The 25,372-nt window shown below is 45.2% G+C and overlaps 2 protein-coding genes across 3 annotated transcripts in view; one reads left to right on the forward strand and one right to left on the reverse strand.

The window, feature by feature from the left end:
* LOC109888434 (exostosin-2) overlaps nucleotides 1-7,896 on the forward strand; it is a 21,130-nt gene extending 13,234 nt beyond the window's left edge. Inside the window, exons 10-15 of one of the 2 annotated variants that reach the window (XM_031813311.1) lie at nucleotides 809-998; nucleotides 3,585-3,751; nucleotides 4,436-4,579; nucleotides 4,886-5,014; nucleotides 6,364-6,446; nucleotides 6,617-7,896. In XM_031813311.1, the coding sequence (XP_031669171.1) occupies nucleotides 809-998; nucleotides 3,585-3,751; nucleotides 4,436-4,579; nucleotides 4,886-5,014; nucleotides 6,364-6,446; nucleotides 6,617-6,755 (852 nt within the window). In that variant the 3' untranslated portion in view covers nucleotides 6,756-7,896. Of the gene's footprint in view, nucleotides 1-808; nucleotides 999-3,584; nucleotides 3,752-4,435; nucleotides 4,580-4,885; nucleotides 5,015-6,363; nucleotides 6,494-6,616 lie in introns of both variants that reach the window. The other variant, XM_031813316.1, reaches the window with a different exon arrangement.
* The window catches only part of LOC109873167 (homeobox protein aristaless-like 4), a 27,392-nt gene continuing 9,901 nt past the window's right edge, over nucleotides 7,882-25,372 (reverse strand). The window contains exons 2-4 of the mRNA XM_031813325.1: nucleotides 21,763-22,076; nucleotides 15,567-15,695; nucleotides 7,882-12,888 (exon numbers count right to left, since the gene is read on the reverse strand). Of these exons, the coding sequence (XP_031669185.1) occupies nucleotides 12,568-12,888; nucleotides 15,567-15,695; nucleotides 21,763-22,076 (764 nt within the window). The 3' untranslated portion in view covers nucleotides 7,882-12,567. The remainder of the gene's footprint in view (nucleotides 12,889-15,566; nucleotides 15,696-21,762; nucleotides 22,077-25,372) is intronic.

Raw genomic sequence — 25,372 nt, forward strand, 5'->3', positions numbered from 1 at the left:
GCTGCAGTGAGTCTCCTGTGTCGCATGTTGACATTGTTACTCTTGTATAATTGCATTACTCAATGTCAATTGTCTATATGTTAGTTCAGAGGTCTGGATTGAGTGTTTCTCTGTCTCCGTGTGTGTGCCTCCTCGTGCCAGTATTTTCTTTTACAGCGTCACTTGATCTAGGCTAGGGTCTGTGCATCTTCCAGAGTTAACGGGCCATTTTAAGACTGGGCCAGGAAGAGGAGCCAAGTCCCACACTGGCAGTAGACAGCCGCTGACACAGTCGCCTGCCTCGCCCTGCCTCCCTCTTGAACTCATCTGGACCCCTGCTGCATGGAGCTCACTAGAGCTTCATGACAAAATATCACTTATAACATCCCAAAGCAGCAGTGTAGAAACAGCAGGAGAGGCCAAGACTTCCAAGTCAGTGTGTGGACTCAACTTACACATGTACCTGAGAAGAGGTTGGAGCTCTTTGTCTCTCTTACACACTCTCTAAGCTGTGCTCCTGAAGCAGCTCAGCTACCGCTCGTTTTTTATAGTGTGCTTGGCATTCCAGATCACTTCACACTGGGTGTTTGGCATTCCCTTTTGTGAGTCTATTCATCTTTCAAATTAATTAATAGATGATTCCTGTTCCCTAGTAAAACCATTGTCTGGAAATCACTGTAGGTGACATCATTGCTGAATCAAGTAATGGAATAGCATGTTTAAATCACAATGGAAAATGTGACACGGGCCAGGATGGCAGACAGATGAAGGCATACGTCTGCATTGTAGGAGAGAGTGACTAACCTTTTTGGTCTCTTGTCCTCTGTAGAAGTGGTCGAGTGTGAACAGCCCTCTGTTCCTGCCTCTCATCCCACCGAGGTCCCCAGGATTCACTGCTGTGGTGCTGACCTACGACCGTATCGAGAGCCTCTTCCGGGTCATCACTGAGATCTCCAAGGTTCCCAGCTTGGCCAAGCTACTAGTGGTGTGGAACAACCAGAACAAGAGTCCCCCTGAAGGTGAGCCCTAGGCTGTATTCATTAGCGCACACGGTAGGGTAACATTTTGCTTTGGGGGGGGGACTAAAATACGTTTGTTATTGGACAGGTTTAGGTTGTCCCTCTCCATTTTGGTAGATGTTCTTCTGTTTGGTTCCTAGTGAATACACCTCTGATTCTGACCCTCCCTTCCCCATACTGTTCATTAAACCCATTATTGATTCAAATATTACCCTTAAACAAGCACACCAGCAATAAGAGTTTTCATGAGTTAACCTTTTCAGTGACAACAATGATGCTTTGTTGGATATTCAAAGATGGGATATTAGTGTTCTGTCAGATTGCCTTACTTCATAGCTACCATAGAGTCAAAATTAATGTTCTCTGTTTAGAGATCGACTGAAGTTGGCAGATCGATACACACAAGGAATGGGAAAGTGGCTGAACACTCCATGTTAACTGCCAACTTGATGTGAGAAGAAGTGGTTATTTCACCATGCCATGGTTTAATACACAAAATGGAGCTCTTGATGTGTACCAGATGAGTGATAACAGCTTCAGCAGCCAAGACCCGTCTCTCTATAAGTTTAGACCCTGAAAAGCATGACATGCTCGAGGCTGGAGCCAAACCTCTCTCTGGCTTTGCTTCGTGTTGAGAATCAGGAAACTGGAGCAGCTCCGTGGCATGTTGCTGCTGGTCGGACAGAAAAACATCCTCCTACCCACCCCACTCGGTGCTGCAGCAGCCACCTCATTCTAACCTTCCGATGTCAACAGGTCTCCTCGGTACTGGCAAGCCAGATGACGACGTAGAGGCCTTTCATACAGACACTCCACTTCATCAAACAGTGTGCAGTGTTCTGCTAGTGCTGCCTGTCTGTCCTCCTGCCACAGCCCTCATTTAGAGCCCATTAGAGATGTTTCAGAGTAAGCTGATATTAGTCATTATTTATTGTGGCTTTCGCTCTAATGATTCCTCTTAACAAGGCGATTTAGGTATGCGGCTGTTTATGGCTCCCCTTAACACTGACAGCTCAGGGAACGGCAGGGAATTAAATCTATCCTCTACATAGAGTTGTGTAATGTAATGAAGCAGCGGGCCACTTTGAAGCTCACTCTAATGGCCCAGTGTTGCCTTTGATTAGAGGCGTCAGTGGAGCCTGGCCAGAGCTTTGTGACCCATTAGAATTAACAAGGGGCCGTTCATGGGTCAACTCAGGGTCTCTGCTTGGGATGAGGACGGATTTCCTCCTCATCCTCACAAGGCCTGATTGTGTTTATTTCAAGTGGCCATAAGCTGCCGCCTCAAGTCCTGCACGTTTGGCATTTTAACAAGGTGCTGCCTGGGAGCCTAAGTCTTGGAGTACTAAGATAAAGTCCACAACATAGAATTGTATTTTATCTTCTGCTTCTGACATGCACAGAGATTGTACTGTGTTTGGATGTCATGATTAACTTCAGTTTATTTGTTCACTCATACAATCTTAGCTTCATGACCTGAAGAAACTTGTTTTTCTCATCGGTCAAAGACAGTTATGGAGCTGCAGAGCATGGAGACAGAGGTAACTACAGGAGAGATGGGGATTGCAGAAGGATTCTGTTTTTCTGTAGTGGAGAGGATATCCTGGTTAGCCCAGGAAAATGTCCCAAAATGAGAAGCAAAGTAGATGGGCTTCCAGCAGCCAGAAAATGTTTCAGTATGTGTGTGCAAACCGATACCTAAAGAATAGGCCAGGCTGTACTGACTCAATCAGATCTAAGCTGATTTTGCACTGCACTCATCTCCCTGCTCATCTTTGGAAAAGGAAGAGAGGGGGAACGAGAGAGGAAAGCACTTGAATATATCACAGCAGTTCTCCTGTTGACAGTTTAGTGTGGAGACGTTCAGAGCTCGTCGGTGGGAGCGCTGCCTGCTTGTCAGGCCCCAGTTAGAGCCTTAATGGGGTGACACATTCTCTGCCATCTGTCTGACTGCTCCGTGCCATGGACACTTCCCAAGCTCACTAAACACTACTTTTAAAAAAGCTAACGTTGCTGCGCTGCCTTAAGAGGAATCTTGGTGTGGTCAGGCTTGCACATGATTCAAGTTGGCGTTGCGATTCGAGTCAGTGATTAGTTTTACTGCTAGTTTACTTTTCCACTAGGATTGCCATTTTGAAACATCTCCCTTGATGGCAACCCAACTCCACTCCTCTTCAACTGAAGTCTAGATGTTAGTTTGACCTAGAAAACTACGAGTCTGTTTTGATGTCTTAGGTGTAGGTGGGTGATGCAATATACACTGTCAGATTTGGAATGTGTGGATGTAGTTTTCAGTTTACTTAATGTCTTGCAGCTTCTCAAGTAGCACACAATGCTAACTGACCTGTTTGCCAAGGTCTCCATTTGCATTGATAGAATGGATTTCTCTGACCTGTCTGTATAATGTAGGCTTATCACTGATATTCCCTTGGTCTCTGTCCCTTGATTAGATTCTCTGACCTGTCTGTATAATGTAGTCTTATCACTCATATTCCCTTGGTCTCTGTCCCTTGATTAGATTCTCTGACCTGTCTGTATAATGTAGTCTTATCACTCATATTCCCTTGGTCTCTGTCCCTTGATTAGATTCTCTATGGCCGAAGATTGCAGCGCCTCTCAAGGTGGTGCGCACCAAAGAGAACAAGCTCAGCAACCGCTTCTTCCCCTACGACGAGATCGAGACTGAGGCCGTGCTGGCCATCGACGATGACATCATCATGCTGACATCTGACGAACTGCAGTTTGGCTACGAGGTGAGAGAGAGGATACCCTGTATCTCGCCTGGGAGATGTCACCCCAAATGTTTGACCTTGGGCTTAGTGCATTCATACTGGCAGGTAAACGCTGGCCACTTAGTGCTGACCCCAGAGTTTAAATTCATCCAGGGAGCTTAAGTCAGCCTCCAGTAGTGGTATATGTGAGGCGGCTGCCGGGTGCTGGAGATATGTTTGATGTGTGACGGATGGTGACAGGCCAGAGCTGATGCTGTCCATGCCTACAGCCCAGCTTGGCACTCACCTGAAGGCATTTAGGACCTATTGAGACAATTGAGGACAATTTGAGGATAATAACATGAAATGAGAGGCAGGCTGCTGTGGGGAAGGAAGGCTGCTGTGGGGAAGGAAGGCTGTCTGGCTCTACTGCCTCTCGCTGGGTCCAATAGCGGGACAGGCTGCTGGGCTCCGGTATCCAGTCTCCACACACTTCTCTGCCCATCACAGAGAGGGCCTGTAGCTTTCATCTCTTTAAAGTGAACCTTGGGGCTCAAAGTATCTCCGTGATGGCGGTCTTCTAGCACTACCTTGAAGAAAGTGAAAGGAGGCTACTTGGAATGTTTTTAATGTTGCCTAATTCCATTAACTTGGAACTTTCCCCAAATTCCTGGAAAATCTGTAATTTGTGTCTAACCGTCTCTTCCCCCCCCCCATGTCCCTCAGGTGTGGAGGGAGTTCCCAGACCGGTTGGTGGGGTACCCGGGTCGGCTCCACCTGTGGGACCACGAGATGGGGAAGTGGAAGTACGAGTCCGAGTGGACCAACGAGGTGTCTATGGTTCTGACTGGAGCAGCCTTCTACCACAAGGTTAGCCTCAGACAGAAGCCCCTCCTCCCTCTGTCCCCCTGCCAGGCCCAGTATGGGGAGGGGCAGGGTTAGGATGGAAGAGTCATAGGTGAGGTTAGGTTATCTGTCTCACTTTCAACCAAAAACTTTCCTTTTGATTCAAAGCAAATACTTCTGAGAAAACACATCCCTCTTTTCAGAGGTTAGACTCATTTATCATGTCAACCAGTGAGTAGGATGACAAATGTATTTCACTATTTATCTGCTTGTAGTTTCCACTGCTTGCTGATTTTGATGTTGAGTAACACTGGCTTCTTTCCTTTCCAGTACTTTAACTACCTGTACACTTACAAGATGCCAGGAGACATCAAGAACTGGGTGGATGCTCATATGAACTGTGAGGATATCGCCATGAACTTCCTGGTGGCCAACATCACTGGCAAAGCCCCCATAAAGGTACAGAACAGTGCACAACGTTGTCCCACCACCTGAACACAACAGTCCTACCCAACCCATTATGCTGACATTAGGTCCTTAGGGGGTCAAATTCAATATTTGATGTTCACCAGAGCCATGGCTTGCATCCCGAATTGCATTCTATTCCCTATAATGGTGCACTACTTTTGACCAGAACCCTATGGGCCCTGGTCCAAATCAGTGAACTTCCTAGTCAATGGGGTGGCATTTGGGACGGAGCTATGTTAATATCTCAGTAGGAGCAGTACTACAACATGCACCACATATCAGGAAGCTGAAGGCTGTAACTCCTACTCCACAGAGGTGGAAAAGTCCCAGAATGCAGAAATATTTGTTTCTTCCAGTCCTGTCCTGATAGAGGCTCTGTCTCTGATCAGTTCTCACCCCTCTGTGCCCCCTGATACCTCCCCAACGCAGTGACTGTCCAGGTGCAGAGACCGCCCCTAAAGCCCAGCCTTAACCTCTCTTATCTGTGTGTCACTGACTGCTACTCCCCCTCCGACTATGTTTTCCTAAGCTCACCAGGGCTCACTCACCCCACCGTCAAAGCCATGCCTACTCCCTCCATCTCTCTGCGCCTGCAGTAGGCTACCCCCCTACCCCACATATCTCCCACACGTCCTCCTCAGAACTGATCTCCTGTCTGGAGTAAGATGGACTGGTGGGGTGGGTGAGACTGAGGAAGGCCATACATCACCCCTTTAATGAGCATACAGCTGTTTCTCCTCGGTATGCAAGCTGCATGCCGTGGCCTTTTAATGACCACTCAGGTATACAGCAGCACAACATCCTCCCTCAGCGCAACAGCCCTCAATCACACTCTGCTGCAACAACCACTGCTGGACCTGCTGTCACAACTAGCAAGACTTCATCTAATGTGTTTATCACATTCTAGAGAACTGCAACTTAAAGGGATATTTCGGGATTTGGGCAATGAAGTCCTTTATCTACTTCCCCAGAGTCAGATGAACTCATGGATAACATTTTTTATGTATCTGTCTCCAGTATGAAGGAAGTTGGAGATAGTTTTGCAAGCCAATGCTAACTAGCATTAGCACAATGGTTGGAAGTCTATGGTATCTACTAGCATGCTAACAATTGCACTAAAACTAGTTAGCAACATCCTTCAAACTGCACGCAGAGACATAAAAACGGTATCCACAGGTTCATCTGACTCTGGAGAAATATATCCCTTTAAGTATCCCTTTAAGCAGTACTGTGATGGTTATAGACTTGTCTTATCAGCACAGGGATTTGATCTCACCACACAATAGATTCTGTACTGTATGTGGCGTAATGGTAAAGGTCACTGTCCTGGTTCCATTTAGGTGACCCCAAGGAAGAAGTTCAAGTGTCCTGAGTGCACAGCCATTGACGGTCTGTCCCTGGACCAGACACACATGGTAGAGAGGTACGTCCTGCACTGAGAATGCTCATCGCCTAGCAACTCTAGAAATGGTGTGTATATGCCAAATCAATATTCATAGAGGTAGTAGTGGACATACAATATCTGGACGTGTTTTTTTTTCTGTGGTTGATTGCATCAATGTTAACGGCGGTAACTTCTGTACACTTCCCCAGATCGGAGTGCATCAACAAGTTTGCGTCGGTGTTCGGCACCATGCCCCTGAAGGTAGTGGAACACCGTGCAGACCCAGTCCTCTACAAGGACGACTTCCCAGAGAAGCTCAAGAGTTTCCCCAACATCGGCAGTCTCTGACCGGACAGGGCTGTGGCCCAGCAACCCCCAGACACCCATACATACCCCGCATCTTCTAGTTCACGGGAGACATAAACTCTTCTATCTCTGTCCATATAGAACTATCTGAAGGTTGTTGTTGATCTCTGTAGGGTGGTGTGGGGTTGGGCGCCTGTATTGTTTCCTTTCCTAAATGCTGGTTTGAAGTGGTGAGAGTTGAGGTGTGTGCTCATTGGTTGACTAGACAGAATCCACTGTGCGCTGATGAATCCACTGTGCGACAGAGATGACTAGTCTGTGTATGTCCACTGCTGCTGTATTCGAGTCAGAGGCCCCGTGGGCTCTCTGGCTGATCTGGGATCAGTGTATATAAATCACAGCAGTGCTACATTTTAATGTAGCATGGTGAGTCAGGACCGCTGTCTGCCAAGCACAGGGTGAGGGGATGTGTAATATGTTGAACACCCGTAGAGATAATATATCCCATGTCATTTATCTCAAACTGATGAATTTTTAAATGATAAATTTGATGAATTTTTAAATGATAAATAAACATGGAAAAACAAGGTAGTTTAAGAGGGTGCTTCTCGACAAAGGTCATTTCATGGCATGAGCAATTTTTATTTGTTTAGTGTGAGCACTGCAGAGGTGTATGGTCAGCTTTCTCTGCATAGAGGATATATCGCAAATAATATGTACACTATATATTTACTGCCAATTGTTCTACTGCTAACACTTTTCAAAAGAATGACCGGTATCTGGACATTTTAATGACTTTTTTTTAAAAGTGTTGTGCTGCATAATATATAAACTATTGCAGTAACATCTAGTCTCGTATAGTAGGGAAGCTACTGTAATTGATGCGGTGACATTGGACTGTCTGCTTCATGGAGATGTAGGCACCAGGTTGTACAACTCCCCAATTCTGAAGTCCTTTTGTTTTAGTCTTCTGTTAGTCTGTGTAGGCTTGATCATCTCTCTAAAGGAATGTCCTAAGCATTTCAGATTCAAGTCAGCACACTTTTTAAGATGTCAATATTGCCTTTGTTTTTGTTTTTTTACTTTCGTAAGGATCGTTTGTGATAAATGTGTCTCTAAATATATTGACTTTGTAAAGAAATTGGAAGAAATACATGCTAAATAAAGATGTTTTTCATGGCCATTTTATTTGCCTGTGATTAGAGAAAGGAACAACGGCGCTGCCGGACTCCAACCAAGGTGCATGAATTGTGCAAACTAAAGTGAAGAGGAAATTCAGCTACTGGAGAACAGGGGAAGTTGATTAGTGCTTGAAAAAAGTTGTCATCGGAAGTGTTCTAGACGTGGAAGACGATATATGCATGTTTAATGGAGTGGTTTTCTCATACACAGGCAGCAGTAGCAGGCCTCTGTCTGTCACGCTCTCCGTCCTCCATTCTGATTTGGTGAAAGCCCAAGTCTGACCAGGGCTGTTGTGACAGCCAGGCTGTGTGCAGCACCACTGTTCAGCCTCGCCTGTCACCTGTTAATATACGCTCCCTAATCCACCCTGTACAATGTCAGCAGTTCAAAAGAACGCTGTTAGTATTTTTGTCGACTTCAATTAGCGTGACATTCTTGGGGGTTGTGCGATCTCATTTCAGCCCTCAAGTCTGAAATGCAGAGGGATTTTAGGCTGTCACTGCAACTGATGCAGTCATGAAACATGAGGTAAATATGTAATGCAAGAAGATGCATGTGCTTCTTTTTTTGGAACCCTCTAGATTTTTATTGATGGCCCTCCCACCCCTCCATCCTAATTATATAGACATCAGTATAAACAGAACAACACCAGAGTCACCAAAATCACACACGTTATTATCGTCCGATGTTACCCATTGCTGAGGATATTGTAAAAACTGCTACTCTTAATGACTCCTCTGAGAGTCTTGCCATCCTAAAAACATCCCCAGTCTTTAAATGTAGGACCTTTCCGTGATAATAGGAATCCTTCTGCAGTAGCATCATTCCCACAACCGCATAGAACATTTTTGAAATATTGAGCTCTGACCTCTGACTAAATGTGTTTTATTGTTTGTTTAAAGGTCCAATGCAGCCTTTTTAATCTCGATATAGAATAATTTCAGGGCAGCAATGAAGTTTCTTAATATGATTTCAATATAAATGGTCAAAAAGAAACAACTTCTTAGCAAAGAGCACTTTCTCAAGCAAGAATTTTGCCAGACTGTCTGGGAGTGGTCTGAATGGGGAGAACTAAACATCAGCTGAAATTGGCAGAGCGGGTTGGAGCTCTCTTTCTTTTCTCATTTTATACCAGGCAGGCCAAAACTCCATCCCACCAAAACAGGCTGAAATTTCAGGCGGTCTTTTCAAACTGCTCTCGCATTAAAAGGCAATTATCATTTTCACTACTTTACAGTATTATTCCAACCTCATCAGGAAATATATGTAAAACCAGGGAAATCACGTTTTGGACTTGCACTGGACCTTTAAAGAATTGGCGGGAACTATATGAAATCATTCGTGACAATTGAAGCTGCACTTCAATTATCCATAAAAATTGTAGTTGATTCTGTTTTAAAAAATAAGTATGTGATGAACAACCGTGTTGCTCTCAATGCTTGTAAAACAATTTTTTAAAATATTATGTAAGTGCAATAACTTACTGTACTATAGTAACTCACACAAATATATATGAGAACATGAACACAAGTAAAAGTATACCATCATTAATTAAAAAGCCGTACAATATAGCTTAAAGCCACAAAAACCTTTCAAAATACTTGGAAACTCAACAAACCAAGAACACCCACCCCCTTCAGAAGGATCACTCAAAAACCAACCCACAAGTATCTCACAAAGATAACGCAAAACTTTACATCAAATTAGTAACATTTCAAGGGTCTTTGTAAATTACTGTAAATCAGTCCAATTTACATACAAAAATTGTTTTTACATGCACACACAACACACAGTTTTATATTATAAGTATTTACTTCTTTTTATTGCCCTGCTTCAGTAGTATTAGAAATGATAGGGGTGGTGTGAAAGGTGACATCATCACCGAGGGACAGACTGGGACCCCTGCAGGCTACAACAGGATGAGCTGATATACAAGCTGTTTCTCAACGACTTAAATTCTGCATATCTGATCAGTTAAGGCCCTAAGGCAAGCTGTGCCTCGATTAGGGTAGATGAAAAAGTGAACATTTACATAATAATCTGTGATTCATCCAAGAAGGCTTCATATGGGCTTGTACGTTTCTGCAGTCTTTAACACTGAGCTTTCGGTTTTGTCCTTTTTAATCAATAGAGAACTGCAGATAACAGAACATGTCTATAAATAAAGAAATTAAAATGTTTTCAAAAACATGACGAAAACGGTAAACAAATCAACTGTGTCGACCTGAGCTTCATGTGTGTTTGAGCTCTGAGAAGCACCCAACCCAGCACTATAAACCCCCCAAGCCCTAGTCAGGGACAGCTATAGGCCAACCTGAAGCACAGGGCCACTGGCGGCTCTGTCTGTTCTGTCACACAATCCCAGAAAGAATCCCTGTCCACAGATGTCCCAGTGTTAATTAAAAAGGCTGCAGCCTGGCTGTGCGGCTGTGTATGGCCGTAGTGCCGGAGGGGCAGGCATTCGGCCAGAGGAGCGAGAGGGAGAGCCCTAGTGCAGTGTGGGGGCTTCTTTGAAAATGGAGCCATGACAGCTGAGGGGAAGCATGTGCGAGGCATGTTTGTTTTGCATTTATCCCCTGAGCACAGCTGTGTGCGCTGTCCTTTTCCTAGAACACCGGAACGCCGTGGCCCGTTCGCCCTCCCAGCAACCCCTTAGAGCGGCCTATGAGAGCACAGGGGCCCCATCTCCAGATCTCAGAGGAGCACCTCCAACCACTGAGAGACAAGCCATGTTGTCAGCATTATGTTCATGCATTAGACTTGAACTGCCATGTAAAACTGGATCCAATCTGAGTTGTCATTTGGAAAGGGTTTCTGATCCACTGTTTGTAGATGTTGACAGTTCATCCTGGATCGTACATAACACTATATCCTAGCAGAGCTACCTAGTGTAGGTGCTGACAGTTCATCCTGGATCGTACATAACACTATATCCTAGCAGAGCTACCAAGTGAAAGGGGAAATAATGAGGCTTGTGTTACGGAATTAGAGATGGATTCTCTGCTCAAGGTGCATGGGGTATCATATTTGGCTTCAAATCTATGAGACCTTTTGTTTTGACTTGATCCAAATGGGTGCCTTGGGCAAACAGAAAGCCCATAATGCATAAGATGATGGAACACGTCTAGTATTTCTGTCACCTCCACAAATCGTGACATGGAGCCATCGAAAGCACGGATGCCAGTTTGCCTCCCGCATTGTTCCATGTCCACACTGAGGTGAAGGGACAGGGGATCCGGTTGTTGCCTGGGGGGGGGGGTGCTTTGCATGAAAAGAGACAGTGGTCAACATTGATGGCGTTAGTCAGCATTTTATTATCCCCCTCAATAACTGTATAATCTACACGGCCTCTCTGCTGTTCAAGGCTGCCGCTGGGTGTTATCTCTGGCAATGGGACTGGAGGGCACTTTTCCTGTAACTCCCTAGGTGGAAATGTGAGGTGAGGAAATGCCAAGGGAGGAAATGGCATGTCCACTTTGAATCTCCTCCTGCAAACAGAGCTGAGCCTGTCTGGTGCTCTCAGACCTGTAGGCCCAGCAGGCCTGCTGTGCCTCTCTCTCATACTCACACACACCACTTCCTCATCCCCGTCCATCTCTGGCTCAGTGACGGTCCATCAGCGGTGCAAGTAGGGCTCTCCTTCTGCCCGCACTTAAACAAACCTGGATTGATATCTGACATTTAAATGTTGGAAGGTAGCACCAACCTAAACTATGCTAGTGCTGACCATGCATACCAGAAACAGTAAGCTACTTTTGAAATGGTTTACCTCTTTCCCAAACTGAAGAACATGACTGATTTTATCAGCATTCTTTCAGTTAGTCTGACGGAGATGGATTGGCATTGGGCTTGACCGTTACCTACACCCCTCTCCTTGAAGTGAAGCTGACCAAAATGACCTTAGGAAACCCAAATGTATACACAGACCCAAATCAGGCCGAATGTATGTAAATATGTGAATTTCAGTTTGCAGTTTATGTGGTTAGTTGCATTCGCACACAGTCTGACAGAAAGGGACAAGGGATTCTGGGACAAAACCAGGATCAAAATGAATAAAGAAATACACACTTCAAATTTAAATACCAGAAAACAAGAAAGTATAATAACACCTGAACAGAAAAAGCTATGTTGACTCTCACTAGCAGGTGTGTTAGCAGACGCATCTCAATATCTGTACAAACAGCATTACCTGTATTAACTGAATAAGTGCAGGGATTGGTTCAAATCTATTCTGCTTTTTTTGTTATTTTTGTTGTGTTATAGTTTATAGCTACTGTATAACCAGCACATTGTTTCCAACAAGCAACCAATTCATTTGTCTCTTTAAAGATAGGTCTGATTCTTGATTTCCTGCTTCTTACCTCAAGCTTTGACTACCTGACTACCTGACTGACTGACTACCTGACTGACTGACTGACTGTTGTTCATCTCTGATGTCCACTGGTCTCTCCCATCAGAGACACAAAGTAAAGAAGTTCACTGTCCAGATTTGTTAGTCTCTTTTCTCTCCTCTTCAGCAATTTGCTATGGCTTTTATGGCTTTTATCATCATTATTATTTTTGATTATCAATATTTCTGTTATAGTAGCACAGACTGGCCCCCCTCTCTGCTTTGGCTTGGTTTGGACGTGGTGGGGTTCCCAGAAGCCCCTGTCCTGCTGCTGTTGAGGCATCATGTTGCCCAGGAGATGGCTGCACTGTGCTCCTTGGCCTTCATACGCAAGGCGGCGATGCTGGAGGACTTGCGGTCTGGGTCCATGCTGTTCAGATCGTACCCGTTGATCCCTGACACCATGCCAGGACCCCCAAACAGGCTGCCCATGTGTGTCTGTCCCATGTGACCCCCAGGGTTCGGGACGCCCAGGAAGTCAGATACGCCGCTGCCGGAGTGAGGGTGAGGGGTCATACAGGATGTGACTGAGTCACAGGGCACTACACAGCCTGGTACAGGAGACGCTCCGCTGCCGCCACCAATCCATGATGGGTTCTGTATCTGAAACGCAGAGAGAGAACAGGGTCACTTTAAATACCAAAACTATGTGGGTGAGTCAGTGCTTCGTTTTTTCAGACACCCTCTGTGGACTGAATATGATTATTGCAGAATGAAGGATGTGGTGTGTATTTGACATCCTGTTTACAAAGAAAAAATCGCTCAATGGCCTAAAGATGAGGTAGACCTTTTATGGTAAAACGCTTTGAAGGCTATAAAGATCAAGAAGCCTATGACACCCACCATCGTCTGTCAAATCGACTTGAATGATTAATTAACCTATCAACTCTGTGGAGCAACGTTCACATTATGGTCTACTTGTCCATAGCCTGATATTTGAACGTTGAAAACCCTATTGGAGTGTTGCTGCAGGTCGGTACATAAGTTGAAGGGAAAGACATTTCCCTCCTACCTCAGTCCTTCAACACCTTGCCTGGCTGTCTCCATGCTTCCTGTCACCCTCCTCCACGGACAGAGAGAGAGCTGCGGTGGTCAGGGAGCTGATAGGGATGTGGGAGTGGGGGTGTTTGAGGTGGGGGGACGGGGTAGTGCTGCTGGAGGCTCGCATGGAGTGGCCAGATGTGCACAGAGCTGCATTCCATAGCATCACACACACACACACCTGCCCTCTGACCCTCTGTGCAGATGAATAATACATGGGGGGGGGGTTCTCTGGGTCTATGTGAGGGTGTGTCTGGCCTGTCACTGGAGCCAGCCTGACCTCACTCTCTAGGGGGCAGACAGAGAGAAGAGAGAACAGGAAGGGGAGCTGCCTCATCTGGGCCTGCTGATCTGTCTATGTATCACAGAGAAAGGCCTCCCCCTCAGCTTGAACTGCTTTCTCAAATCATTTGTCTGTAACACCCAGGAGATGTAAGTAACCCCACTCTCTGCTCCTCCAAGACCTACCTCACCTCTCCACCATGACAGCTGATGGCTGGTGAGCGTTTTGGCACAAACGGTTGCTGTGTTTCATCCAAGTAGGTGCCACTCATTGGTGGAGGTTGAGGAGAGTTTCCTCCTTACTATGTAAGCATTTTGTTTGAGCATTTGAAAAAACGCTATATATAGTTGAAATCGGAAGTTTACATACACCTTAGCCAAATACATTTGAACTCAGTTTTACACAATTCCTGACATTTAATCCAAGTAAAAATTCCCTGTCTTAGGTCAGTTAGAATCACCACTTTATTGTAAGAATGTGAAATGTGAAATGAATAATAGAGAGAATGATTTATTTCAGCTTTTATTTCTTTCATCCCATTCCCAGTGGGTCAGAAGTTTACATACACTCAATTACTATTTGGTAGCATTGCATTTAAATTGTTTAACTGGGGTCAAACATTTCATGTAGCCTTCCACATGCTTCCTGTGAATTTTGGCTCATTCCTCCTGAAAGAGCTGGTGTAACTGAGTCAGGTTTGTAGGCCTGCTTGCTCGCCTACACTTTTTCAGTTCTGCCCACAAATGTTCTATAGGATTGAGGTCAGGGCTTTGTGATGGCCACTCCAATACCTTGACTTTGTTGTCCTTAAGCCATTTTGCCACAACTTTGGAAGTATGCTTGGGGTCATTGTCCATTTGGAAGACCCATTTGGACCAAGCTTTAACTTCCTGACTGATGTCTTGAGATGTTGCTTCAATATATCCACATCATTTTCTGTCCTCGTGATGCCATCTATTTTGTGAAGTGCACCAGTCCCTCCTGCAGCAAAGCACCCCACAAAATGATGCTGCCACTCCCGTGCTTCATGGTTGGGATGGTATTCTTCGGCTCGCAAGCCTCCCCCTTTTCCTCCAAACATAACAATGGTCATTATGGCCAAACAGTTCTATTTTTGTTTCATCAGACCAGAGGACATTCCTCCAAAAAGTACAATCATGTGCATTTGCAAACTGTGGTCTGGATATTTTATGGCGGTTATGGAGCAGGGGCTTCTTCCTTGCTGAGCGGCCTTTCAGATTATGTCGATATAGGACTCGTTTTACTGTGGATATAGATACTTTTGTACCTGTTTCCTCCAGCATCTTCACAAGGTCCTTTGCTGTTGTTCTGGGATTGATTTGCACTTTTCACACCAAAGTACGTTCACAGAACATGTCTCCTTCTTGAGCGGTATGACGGCTGCGTGGTCCCATGGTGTTTATACTTGCATACTATTGTTTGTACAGATGAATGTGGTACCTTCAGGCATTTGGAAATTGCTCCCAAGGATGAACCAGACTTGTGGAGGTCTACAATTATTTTCTGAGGTCTTGGCTGATTTCTTTTGATTTTCCCATGATGTCAAGCAAAGAGGCACTGAATTTGAAGGTTGATCTTGAATTACATCTACAGGTACACCTCCAATTGACTCAAATGTTGTCAATTAGCCAATCAGAAGCTTCTAAAGCCATGACATAATTTTCTGGAATTTAGTGTATGTACACTTCTGACCCACTGGAATTGTGATACAATTAATTATAAGTGAAATAATCTGTCTGTAAACAATTGTTGGAAAAATGACTTGTGTCATGCACAAAGCAGATGTCCTAACCAACTTGCCAAAACTAGTTTGTTAACAAGAAATTTGTGGAGTGGTTGAAAAACGAGTTTTAATGATTCCAACCTAAGTGTACGTAAACTTCCGACTTCAACTGTAAATACATTGAATTAATGTATTATTTATTATAATTATTACCTGTGCATAGTTCTCAGGTCTGGCTAGAAGAGGCAGCTCGTATGCCGTGGAGAAGTGTGTCCTGACCTGCTGCATCTGACCAAAGCGCTCCCTCTTCCTCCATTTGGCTCGGCGATTCTGGAACCACACCTGCTGGGCAAAGGTCAGGACTGAGTCACATAGTCACATAAGATCCATAGATATATATAGTAAAACATTTTGAGCATAGTTCAAAATTGAAAGAAGAATATAGTCAGTCATACATTTTTTCCCTGAACATCCAATAGAACTAAAATAATATGTAGGCCTACAGTATAATACACAAAGCACATAACTTGCACAAACACTGTTGTGATTATAAATGTGGTGCTGTTCTGTGTCTTTTGGCTGTAAGGGGAGGAAAGAGACTGCCATGTGTCTCTCAAGCCTGGGGCTCAGTGAGGCTGGGTGAACTGTGAGCAAGCACTGTACAGCAGCATGGTCAGGCACCTGAGAAACAGTCCAGGGACCTCCAGGGTTGGCCTGGCAGGGGAATCACAGAGAAGGGGACTCTGCCCCTCAGCCCTGGGCCTGGGCCTGTGTGCATGGCTTATTTTTTACGGTCTCCCTCTCTCAGAGAAAGCAGAGACCTGGCTGGAGTTTGACATCTGGGGGAGTTGACAGGCCTTGTGAAGGCCTCCTCTGAGTTCCCCTCCTATCAGCGCCATCAGCAGCAGGAGGTTGGGATGGAGGGGGAGATGTGGAGGGGAGATGGGGGAGTGGGGGAGTTAGTGGGGGCCGGGGCGGAGGTAGTACTGGACCCAGTAAGACTGAAGCATTAAACTTTCCACCACTTCTCAGGAGAATGCCTTTCTGATAGATACAAACAACACTATTGTTTTCTGTATGGAAAAAGGGTTCTGAGGATCACAGCCAAAGTGACTGTTCTATCTGCACAGACATCAATGTGCCGAAACTCTCCGTGGAAAAAAGTGAAAGTATGTGCTGCTCTGTAGATAAAGCAAACTATTCTTAAGCTTATAGTCTCAAAAGCAGCCAGAAATTCCTTTCCCTGTGATCCATCTGACTCTCAGATTAACTCCATCTACTGTATTTATTGATTCGTGAAGTGGAGGCCTATTCAAAGGGGGAGCCCCCCTTTGAGTTTGATCTTGGTTCTGAGGATGAGCCTTTGGTCAATCAGTTTGTGGTTTACACAGCCACTGCCATACAATTTTCCCTCTCTGCAACCAAGTACACACATACACATGCGTACACACACACACACACACACACACACACACTTTCAGAGGTATAATTAAAAATAGGGTGAAGTAATAAATCCGCTGGTCTGATTCCCTGGGCGGGTGGGCAATTAGAGAGGAGAGGAGAAAGGATCTCTAGGTCTCTAATACAGACAATGTGGAGAGGAGGTCTCTACTTGAGTACTCAAAACAAAACGTTCACAGACCCTTCCCTCCCTTTCTTTGTCTTCTGACAGGAACGGGGCAATTTTCTCATGACAAAAGTGTGCTGTAATTACCTTTGACATCTGAGCCTAAAACGGTTGTTTATTGAAAGCATTATTGTGTTTAAATTTCCATCAAAGCTGGTGAAAGTGATCTGAATAGAGTCGGTCTCAGATGGACTTAGGCCTGGCGCCCTCCCCCACACAACGTCATAGGACCTATCTCAGAGCTGGGTAACCTGATATCAGCCTGACTCTGATTGCACTTTATGTCAAGGCACATGCACAGAGAGCACTGTCCCTCAGCTTCACATCGTCTCTTTAGAAAGCTTTACTCACTGATTACACTGATACAGGGAATATATGGGCAGGACATGGTATCACAGCATTTTTGTGAGAGAGCACAATAACTAGCCAATTATTCCCCCTTTTTCTTTCTGCACCCCTGACATGATTTCTCTCTCTCCTTTGTCATTTATTCTTTCACTCACTCACTCACACTCTTCCTCCCTTTATAAATCTGAGTAGGGAATTTGGGAAATTGAAAAGTGACATGGGAGAATGTTCAAACCAGAGCTTGTTTTCATTTTATGTTTAATTTCCTGACACCTAAACCCCTGGCTTTCCGATGCTCCCCCCTCCAGCCCAGAGGAGCCACACAGATAAGCGAGAAGGACAGCGACGCTCCCTCCCTCCTCTCCTCTCCTCTCCTCTCCTCTCCTCTCCTCTCCTCTCCTCTCCTCTCCTCTCCTCTCCTCTCCTCTCCTCTCCTCTCCTCTCCTCTCCTCTCCTCTCCTCTCCTCTCCTCTCACTGCTGTTATCTGTCTCTTTCCTTCTCTCTCTGTCTTCATGTCTTTCTTTCAACAGTCTCATACAACCCAAATAGTCACTAGCTTCTATTGCCCATGAAGCCCCTCTTCAACTACAATGCTAAATTATGTGGAGAAGAGATTGCAAAGAATACAGTATGATAGTTGGATGGACTCACTCCTTGGTTCACCTGCACCTTCTCCCTTTGTGTCTTTTGACAGTGATCCACCAGTAGAGTTGTTGATCATGTTCGGACAGTAAGTATCTATCTACCAACAGATACGGTTTGGTGGTGCTTTCTGTCCGACTTCTCCCTAGACAAGGTCTGTTCCGCAGAACTAAGTGTTTGTGTTGTGCTCACTGGGTAGTGACAGTAATTGGTAAAGACGTTGACAGCTAAAGTAGCTTAGAGACTTACTATGAGGCTTTAGTTATGTTCCAGCACAGAGAGAAAGAACACAGAAATGCCAAACTGTCCTGGCAGGGAAGCTGCATGGGGATGCAGCCACTTTGAAGTCAGAGACCAGCTTTGAGGATTGATCATCTGTCACTGCTGTTTCCATACTACAGCAAGGCTCAAATGGACCTGCAAATAGTACACAATGGTGGTACACAATGACTAAGTATTTCTAATTTGTATAGTTACCCAGCTGTGAGCACAACATCTAATATCATATTTATATTATTTGTTATTATGCTTATTGATGGGTGGCTGTCCTGTTTTATCTTAACTAAGGTCTGTAGTTTGGTCCTTAACTCATATTGGCATTTCATGTTGCATTATATACTCCCCATGTCAAACAACGTTCAGCAGCCTCAGAGCTGTGGACTGACAGCAAGGTAGTCTGAGAGACGTGATGTTATTGAAACCCTTGACCTGTGACCTGTAGATGTATCTGGAGTACAGATGACTCAGAGCTCAACCGACTTCCTCCCTTTGAAACCAGTAGACAGAAAAAACAAACTTTCTCTGGCTAACGTTTATAGTCAGGCAAGTTTACAAGCTCCTCTTGTTCTGTCCCGTTAAGTGGACTAAAGAGAGGGTATTTCAGTTACAATCTGAAAAACACTGCCTTAGTTAATTTGGAAATCTATTGACAACCACAAAAGTGAAACCTCAGTGGAATTCCAATTGACAAAAACCCACAGTACTATGAGCTTTTCAGCAGGACAAATTCTTGTGGATTTAGTTGAACAGTTTGTCCACTTTAGATGCAGAATTCATGAAGTGTGAAGCTCCTTTTTTTCTAAGTAAAGAGCGGAAATTCCAGTTCTTTGACTGACAAGTCATCTTGTGTCTTTTATCTTTTTAACTTGAATGGTTTAAGAGGGTCAGTGGGAGAGCTTAGGCGGTAAAGGGCCAAGCTGAACTACCCCTCTTTCTCTCTATCTCTCTCTCTCTCTCTCTCTCTCTCTCTCTCTCTCTCTCTCTATATATATATATATATATATATATATATATATATATATATATATATAGGGTGAGACAGGGATGCAGCTTAAGCCCCACCTTCTTCAACATATATATCAACGAATTGGCGCGGGCACTAGAAAAGTCTGCAGCACCCGGCCTCACCCTACTAGAATCCGAAGTCAAATGTCTGCTGTTTGCTGATGATCTGGTGCTTCTGTCACCAACCAAGGAGGGCCTACAGCAGCACTGTCAGACCTGGGCCCTAACAGTAAATCTCAGTAAGACCAAAATAATGGTGTTCCAAAAAAGGTCCAGTCACCAGGACCACAAATACAAATTCCATCTAGACACTGTTGCCCTAGAGCACACAAAAAACTATACATACCTTGGCCTAAACATCAGCGCCACAGGTAACTTCCACAAAGCTGTGAACAATCTGAGAGACAAGGCAAGAAGGGCATTCTATGCCATCAAAAGGAACATAAATTTCAACATACCAATTAGGATTTGGCTAAAAATGCTTGAATCAGTCATAGAGCCCATTGCTCTTTATGGTTGTGAGGTCTGGGGTCCGCTCACCAACCAAGACTTCACAAAATGGGACAAACACCAAATTGAGACTCTGCACGCAGAATTCTGCAAAAATATCCTCCGTGTACAACGTAGAACACCAAATAATGCATGCAGAACAGAATTAGGCCAATACCCACTAATTATCAAAATCCAGAAAAGAGCTGTTAAATTCTATAACCACTTAAAAGGAAGCGAATCCCAAACCTTCCACAACAAAGCCATCACCTACAGAGAGATGAACCTGGAGAAGAGTCCCCTAAGCAAGCTGGTCCTGGGGCTCTGTTCACAAACACAAACACACCCTACAGCGCCCCAGGACAGCAGCACAATTAGACCCAACCAAATCATGAGAAAACAAAAAGATAATTACTTGACACATTGGAAAAAATTTACAAAAAAACAGAGCAAACTAGAATGCTATTTGGCCCTACACAGAGAGTACACAGCGGCAGAATACCTGACCACCGTGACTGACCCAAAATTAAGGAAAGCTTTGACTATGTACAGACTCAGTGAGCATAGCCTTGCTATTGAGAAAGGCCGCCGTAGGCAGACATGGCTCTCAAGAGAAGACAGGCTATGTGCTCACTGCCCACAAAATGAGGTGGAAACTGAGCTGCACTTCCTAACCTCCTGCTCAATGTATGACCATATTAGAGAGACATATTAGAGAGAGAGAGAGAGAGAGAGAGAGCGCTCTAGGCTGAATTACAACCCTCTGGCTTCAGGGACTTCCTGGGTTTCACTGTGAGGGGTTTCTGGCCACTGCGCCAGCACGTCATATAAATATTCAGCCTGATCTCATCCCTCAGACTCTTTCACAGAGCACTTGCTCTCTTTACTTTCACATGACGTTTGTATTTACAGATATTTGTGTTGGTATTGTACTGTATATCGTGGCATGTTTCCTATGGAATAGTGCATGATGGCTGCTGCGAACCTCACAACTTACCAGAGACTCAGGGGAAGGTTTTCACACCTACCCCCGAAACCACAGGAGGGACACATTCTTCCTGAACAGGATGTTAATGAAAGAAAAACACAATGAATCCAAGGGCATTTGGTAGACTTTGTGTGTGTACACATGTGTGTACGTGTGTGTCTGTGTGTGTGTGTGTGTGTGTGTGTGTGTGTGTGTGTGTGTGTGTGTGTGTGTGTGTGTGTGTGTGTGTGTGTGTGTGTGTGTGTGTGTGTGTGTGTGTGTGTGTGTGTGTGTGTGTGTGTGTGTGTGTGTGTGTGTGTGTGTGTGTGTGTGTGTGTGTGTCTGTGTCTGTCTGTGTCTGTGATCCGAACGAGGGGAGTCTCATCATCTATCCACCAATGGTGGAATGTGGCAGTAGTCATGGACGGATTATATGTAAATCAAAGGTCACAGGAAGGTTGTATGTTTGTATCCCCGGCCTGGTTAGCCACTTGCAGAGCTCAGTTCAGAGGTTCAGAAGTCCAGGGGTTCAGGTGCAGGCTAGGGTTTGGAGCTGAGCAGAATCAAGCGTGTCTCCTCATATGTGGATGAAAGTCTGCTCTCTTGACAGTGAATATATGAGGCCCAGCTTCATCCTCAGCCCCTTGGGGGCCCCTGCCCTGCATTGGCCCCTACTCCCACATTGCCAAATAAATCTCACTCTCACCCTGGTGGCTTGGTGACGTTATCTCTCCAAAGCCACAGATGTTGAGGGATTAATGTGGTTCTATCCACAGTCTCCAAGTCATTGGCTTTGTCCTGTTTCTGTTCAAGTCCTTTCAGTAACTAACAGCCGCCATCTGATTCGAGATAGCGGTCCTTGTTCCTGTTTGGCCAGTAAAGGATGCTCAAGTATAGACCTCTACCAATTGTGCTTCTGTTTATAATGGTGATCATAACTGTTATTGATGTGTGATGAAAGTGATACTGCTAGACTGAAGTCCCAGATCTTCACAGGACCTGTGTAAGTAGCGGTTAGCAGTAGAGCTCCTCTCAGCTGAGCCAGTCTTACCTGTACCCGGGCCTCAGTCAGGTCAGTCCGGAGGGCCAGCTGCTCGCGGGCGTACACATCTGGGTAGTGGGTCTTCTGGAAGACCTTCTCCAGCTCCTCCAGTTGGTAGCTGGTGAAGGTGGTGCGGTTACGCCTCTTCTTGCCCTTGTTGCTCTCACCCTCGCCCTTGTCCATGGGGCCGGCCATGTCCGAGCCTGGTCGGTCCGAGGGGCCCTTCACGCCTTGATCCTTCACACTCAGGTAGCTGCCGTCCATACCAGAGGGGTCAGAGTTCGGGGTCAGGTCAGAGTCTGTCAGTCCTGAGCTGTCTTTACCTGGAGAGAGGATGAGAGAAGGAAGGTGTTAGAACACAATATATCTCGTACTGTGCTCAATTATTATGGATGTGGTTATTATTGACACCCTGTGTTTTGGGACTGATGTGCAACAGAAAACTAATTTAGACTGTGTTTACAGCATTATATAGCACTAGCACAAGCACCAAATGACTCTTGCAGCATGTTGTTCTCTGAAAGCTCCCTGGCCAGTTAGTTCTAGGTCTGGACTCTGGTTCATGGTGTGGTTAGGAGTGGGGGTGTAAGCTGTGTGACTCCCAGAACACTCCCCCCATACTGCTGCTCATAAATCATGGAAACAGACACCCTGGCAGGCAGTAATTGCAGAATAGTAGAAAATTACAGGTTTTCACGTCTCTCTCTCTCAGTATGGTTGGGGTTGGAGTCAGGTCTTACGCTGGGGGAACTCAGGCCTTTAACACAGACGCGTGGTCTGTGGTGTGGCTGCAAGCTGAAGCTCACTTACTAACGAGACTAAACTAACCCGGCAACAAGAGTGTCAGTGACAATTTGCTGGACGTTAATTTGTAGCGAGGGGAAACACACACAGCAGCCTATCCGTGAAACCTCAGTCAGCCTACTGATCATAAATTCCCATGATGCTGTTTGTGCCAGTGTGCCGTTCGTTCATTATTCCACTACAGTGCCAATCCTCTGTGCCCTTACTGCCCTCCCTGCCTGTGGATCATTAAACTCTCTCCATTACGGCTTCTATTAAGGGGTCTGTTTGGGGTCCTGGGAAGGCAATGTGTTGTCATACTCACTCATATGAACTGCAAACCCTTCCCCTTGGGCTCTAGGCTGTTCAAGGGGGTATAGCATATGGTTTGGGGTCCAAGCCAAACCTCACATCTGCTTCTCAACCCCTCTGCTTGGTGACGTCCCCTCTGGCTCGGTCTAGTGGTGAGTCCAGGCACTACGCTCCCCTCTGTTTAGCTTAGCTCTAAGAGACAGGGAGTTATTTTAGGGAGCCCAGGGTTGGGATGTGCTCATTTCTTATCTGAGGCTGGGGTAAAGCCTTGTCAAGTTAGAGCCAGGGGGTGTAGGTGTGCATGTGAGCTTCTGGTGTGCGTACTGCTTTCAACACAGCAGGGAAGCATGCCCTCCGGACCTCCACACAGAGCCTTGTTGGGTAATGTGCTGCAAGGTGAGGGGACCTGATAGCTCATCTGATGATACACACACCCTCGGTCCCCCGCCCTACACACCTTTCAAGGACTTGAGTAAAGGGAGACGCATAACAGTCAATGACACCATAAGAAATATAAGCCTTGCTGTAGGATTTGTTTACTGCAGGGGCCACACTTAGGGAAAGCCCCTCTTCCTACCATAACATTGTAATATAGTTGTTCACTTATACCAATCACTGCTGCACTGTTATGTTTCACCTGTCTGATTCTCAAAACCTCCAACTCTCATTCTGTCTGTTATTGTCATACTGTAAGTTAGAGCTTTTCCCTCGGAGTTGGTTATGAGGAAAAATATGACTCCTGGTGTTGGTAAATAATTGTGAGCGTCTGATTTGAGCCGTCTCAGCAGCATGCTCATTCTCTCTGGCTGTGTCAGTTTGCCTTCTCCACGCTGCTGCCGAGCACTCTGGCCACTGTGGACTGTCAGGCAGGCAGCATCTACTGGGGCCCGGGCCCTGGCCAGGGGTATAATGGCTCCCACATTGCCTGCTGCCTGCCCAGGACTGACACATCCTGTTAAGCCTGAGATGAGCTAGCTCAACCTAAATGTAAATCATTTCTAGTTATTCCCTCATCATATGCCCTTGCACCGATGGTCCCAACAAGGCAAGACTGTCAGGCTTTTTGAAATCAAGGGCTCTCTGCTGATCAAAGACTCTTGTTTATGCCCTGTGTCATTGATGGTTTTTGGCAGGCGCAGGGTATTGTGACAATCTCCCGCTTGTTATTCGTGCGCTGGACCGTGGCTGCGAGGCAAGGCATTCTCCACTGCCCAAGGTGAACAGCAGTGGGCCCTCCCGGGGGCTGGGCCATATGGATGAGGAACATGAGAAAGTCTTACTGCAAATAATGTCAGTCAGGATACCCATGCAGTGGAGGGAGCCCTGAGTGAACACAGCCATTAAAGGCTAATGTTGAATTGTTTCTTCCTGTTAACAGAGTTGAGTTAGTAAAAGTTACGGATAGAAGGAGATATGCCTGTAGGAAGAAGCCCACTGAGAGTAATTGGCATGGAGAGGTCCTTCTGAAATAGCAGAGGTAATATTTTTGCCATCTCAACTATGGAGGTAAAGAGCTTATCAGTCATCACTAAAAGTAGTCATCACTAAAGTATTTCAGAAATACAGCATCATTAAATCAAATCAAATTGTATTTGTCACATACACATGTTTAGCAGATGTTATTGCGGGTGTAGCAAAATGCTTGTGTTTCTAGCTCCAACAGTGCAGTAATATCTAACAATTCACAACAATACACACAATACACACAACCTAAAAGTAAAATAATGGAATTAAGGAATGTATGAATATTAGGATGAGCAATGTCAGAGTGGCATTCCTCACTACATGTCATGATCACTGATTGGGCAGGCAGACATTTCCAATTAGCATCATGGTGGATTTTCCTGAAGATAACTGATACTCAGACACTTTCACCGTAGCTGATCGGATTAACAATCATATTTGGGCTTAGTGAAAGTATGATACGTTATATACTGTATAAAGCAAAGACACTTCTGTCTCTATGACAGGATATGTTCTGACATGCTGCTGTAATTTATCAGTGGTTACCCTCTCATTTTCACCTTTCACCTGTTATACAGATCTAAGGCTCAGCATCCCTGATACAACACTTGGAAGCAAGCAGACAATAAACTCCTCAGTCCCTTCTGCTAAAACCTCATAGCGTGTTTCCCATTTAGAGGAATCTGCTCTACAGCAGTGTTCACTGATTTTTTTTTTCTTTTTTACTTTGGATCCAAGATTCCACATCAGTTCCAATTACAGCTCTCTGACGGAGAGAGGCACGTCTGGAGCCCATTGTTCTTTGTCTGCCCCAACCCTGTTAGGGATCTGACATACCAAGTCTACAGTGACTGTACAACTGCTGTGATCTAAAATTGAAATATCTTCCCTGGTCCCTTCCAGTTGTATAACTGCTGTCTTATGCTATTTGTATGTTTGTTTAAAGTAAGAAATAATGAGATGTGATACAAAACTGTGGCTGTGTCCAAGTACAGGATAGTTCGGAACTGAAATCTTCATATTATTCTTTACAATGTCAAGGAAACAGAATACTCTTCTA

Source organism: Oncorhynchus kisutch, linkage group LG3, assembly GCF_002021735.2.
Source record: "Oncorhynchus kisutch isolate 150728-3 linkage group LG3, Okis_V2, whole genome shotgun sequence".
Taxonomy (NCBI): domain Eukaryota; kingdom Metazoa; phylum Chordata; class Actinopteri; order Salmoniformes; family Salmonidae; genus Oncorhynchus; species Oncorhynchus kisutch.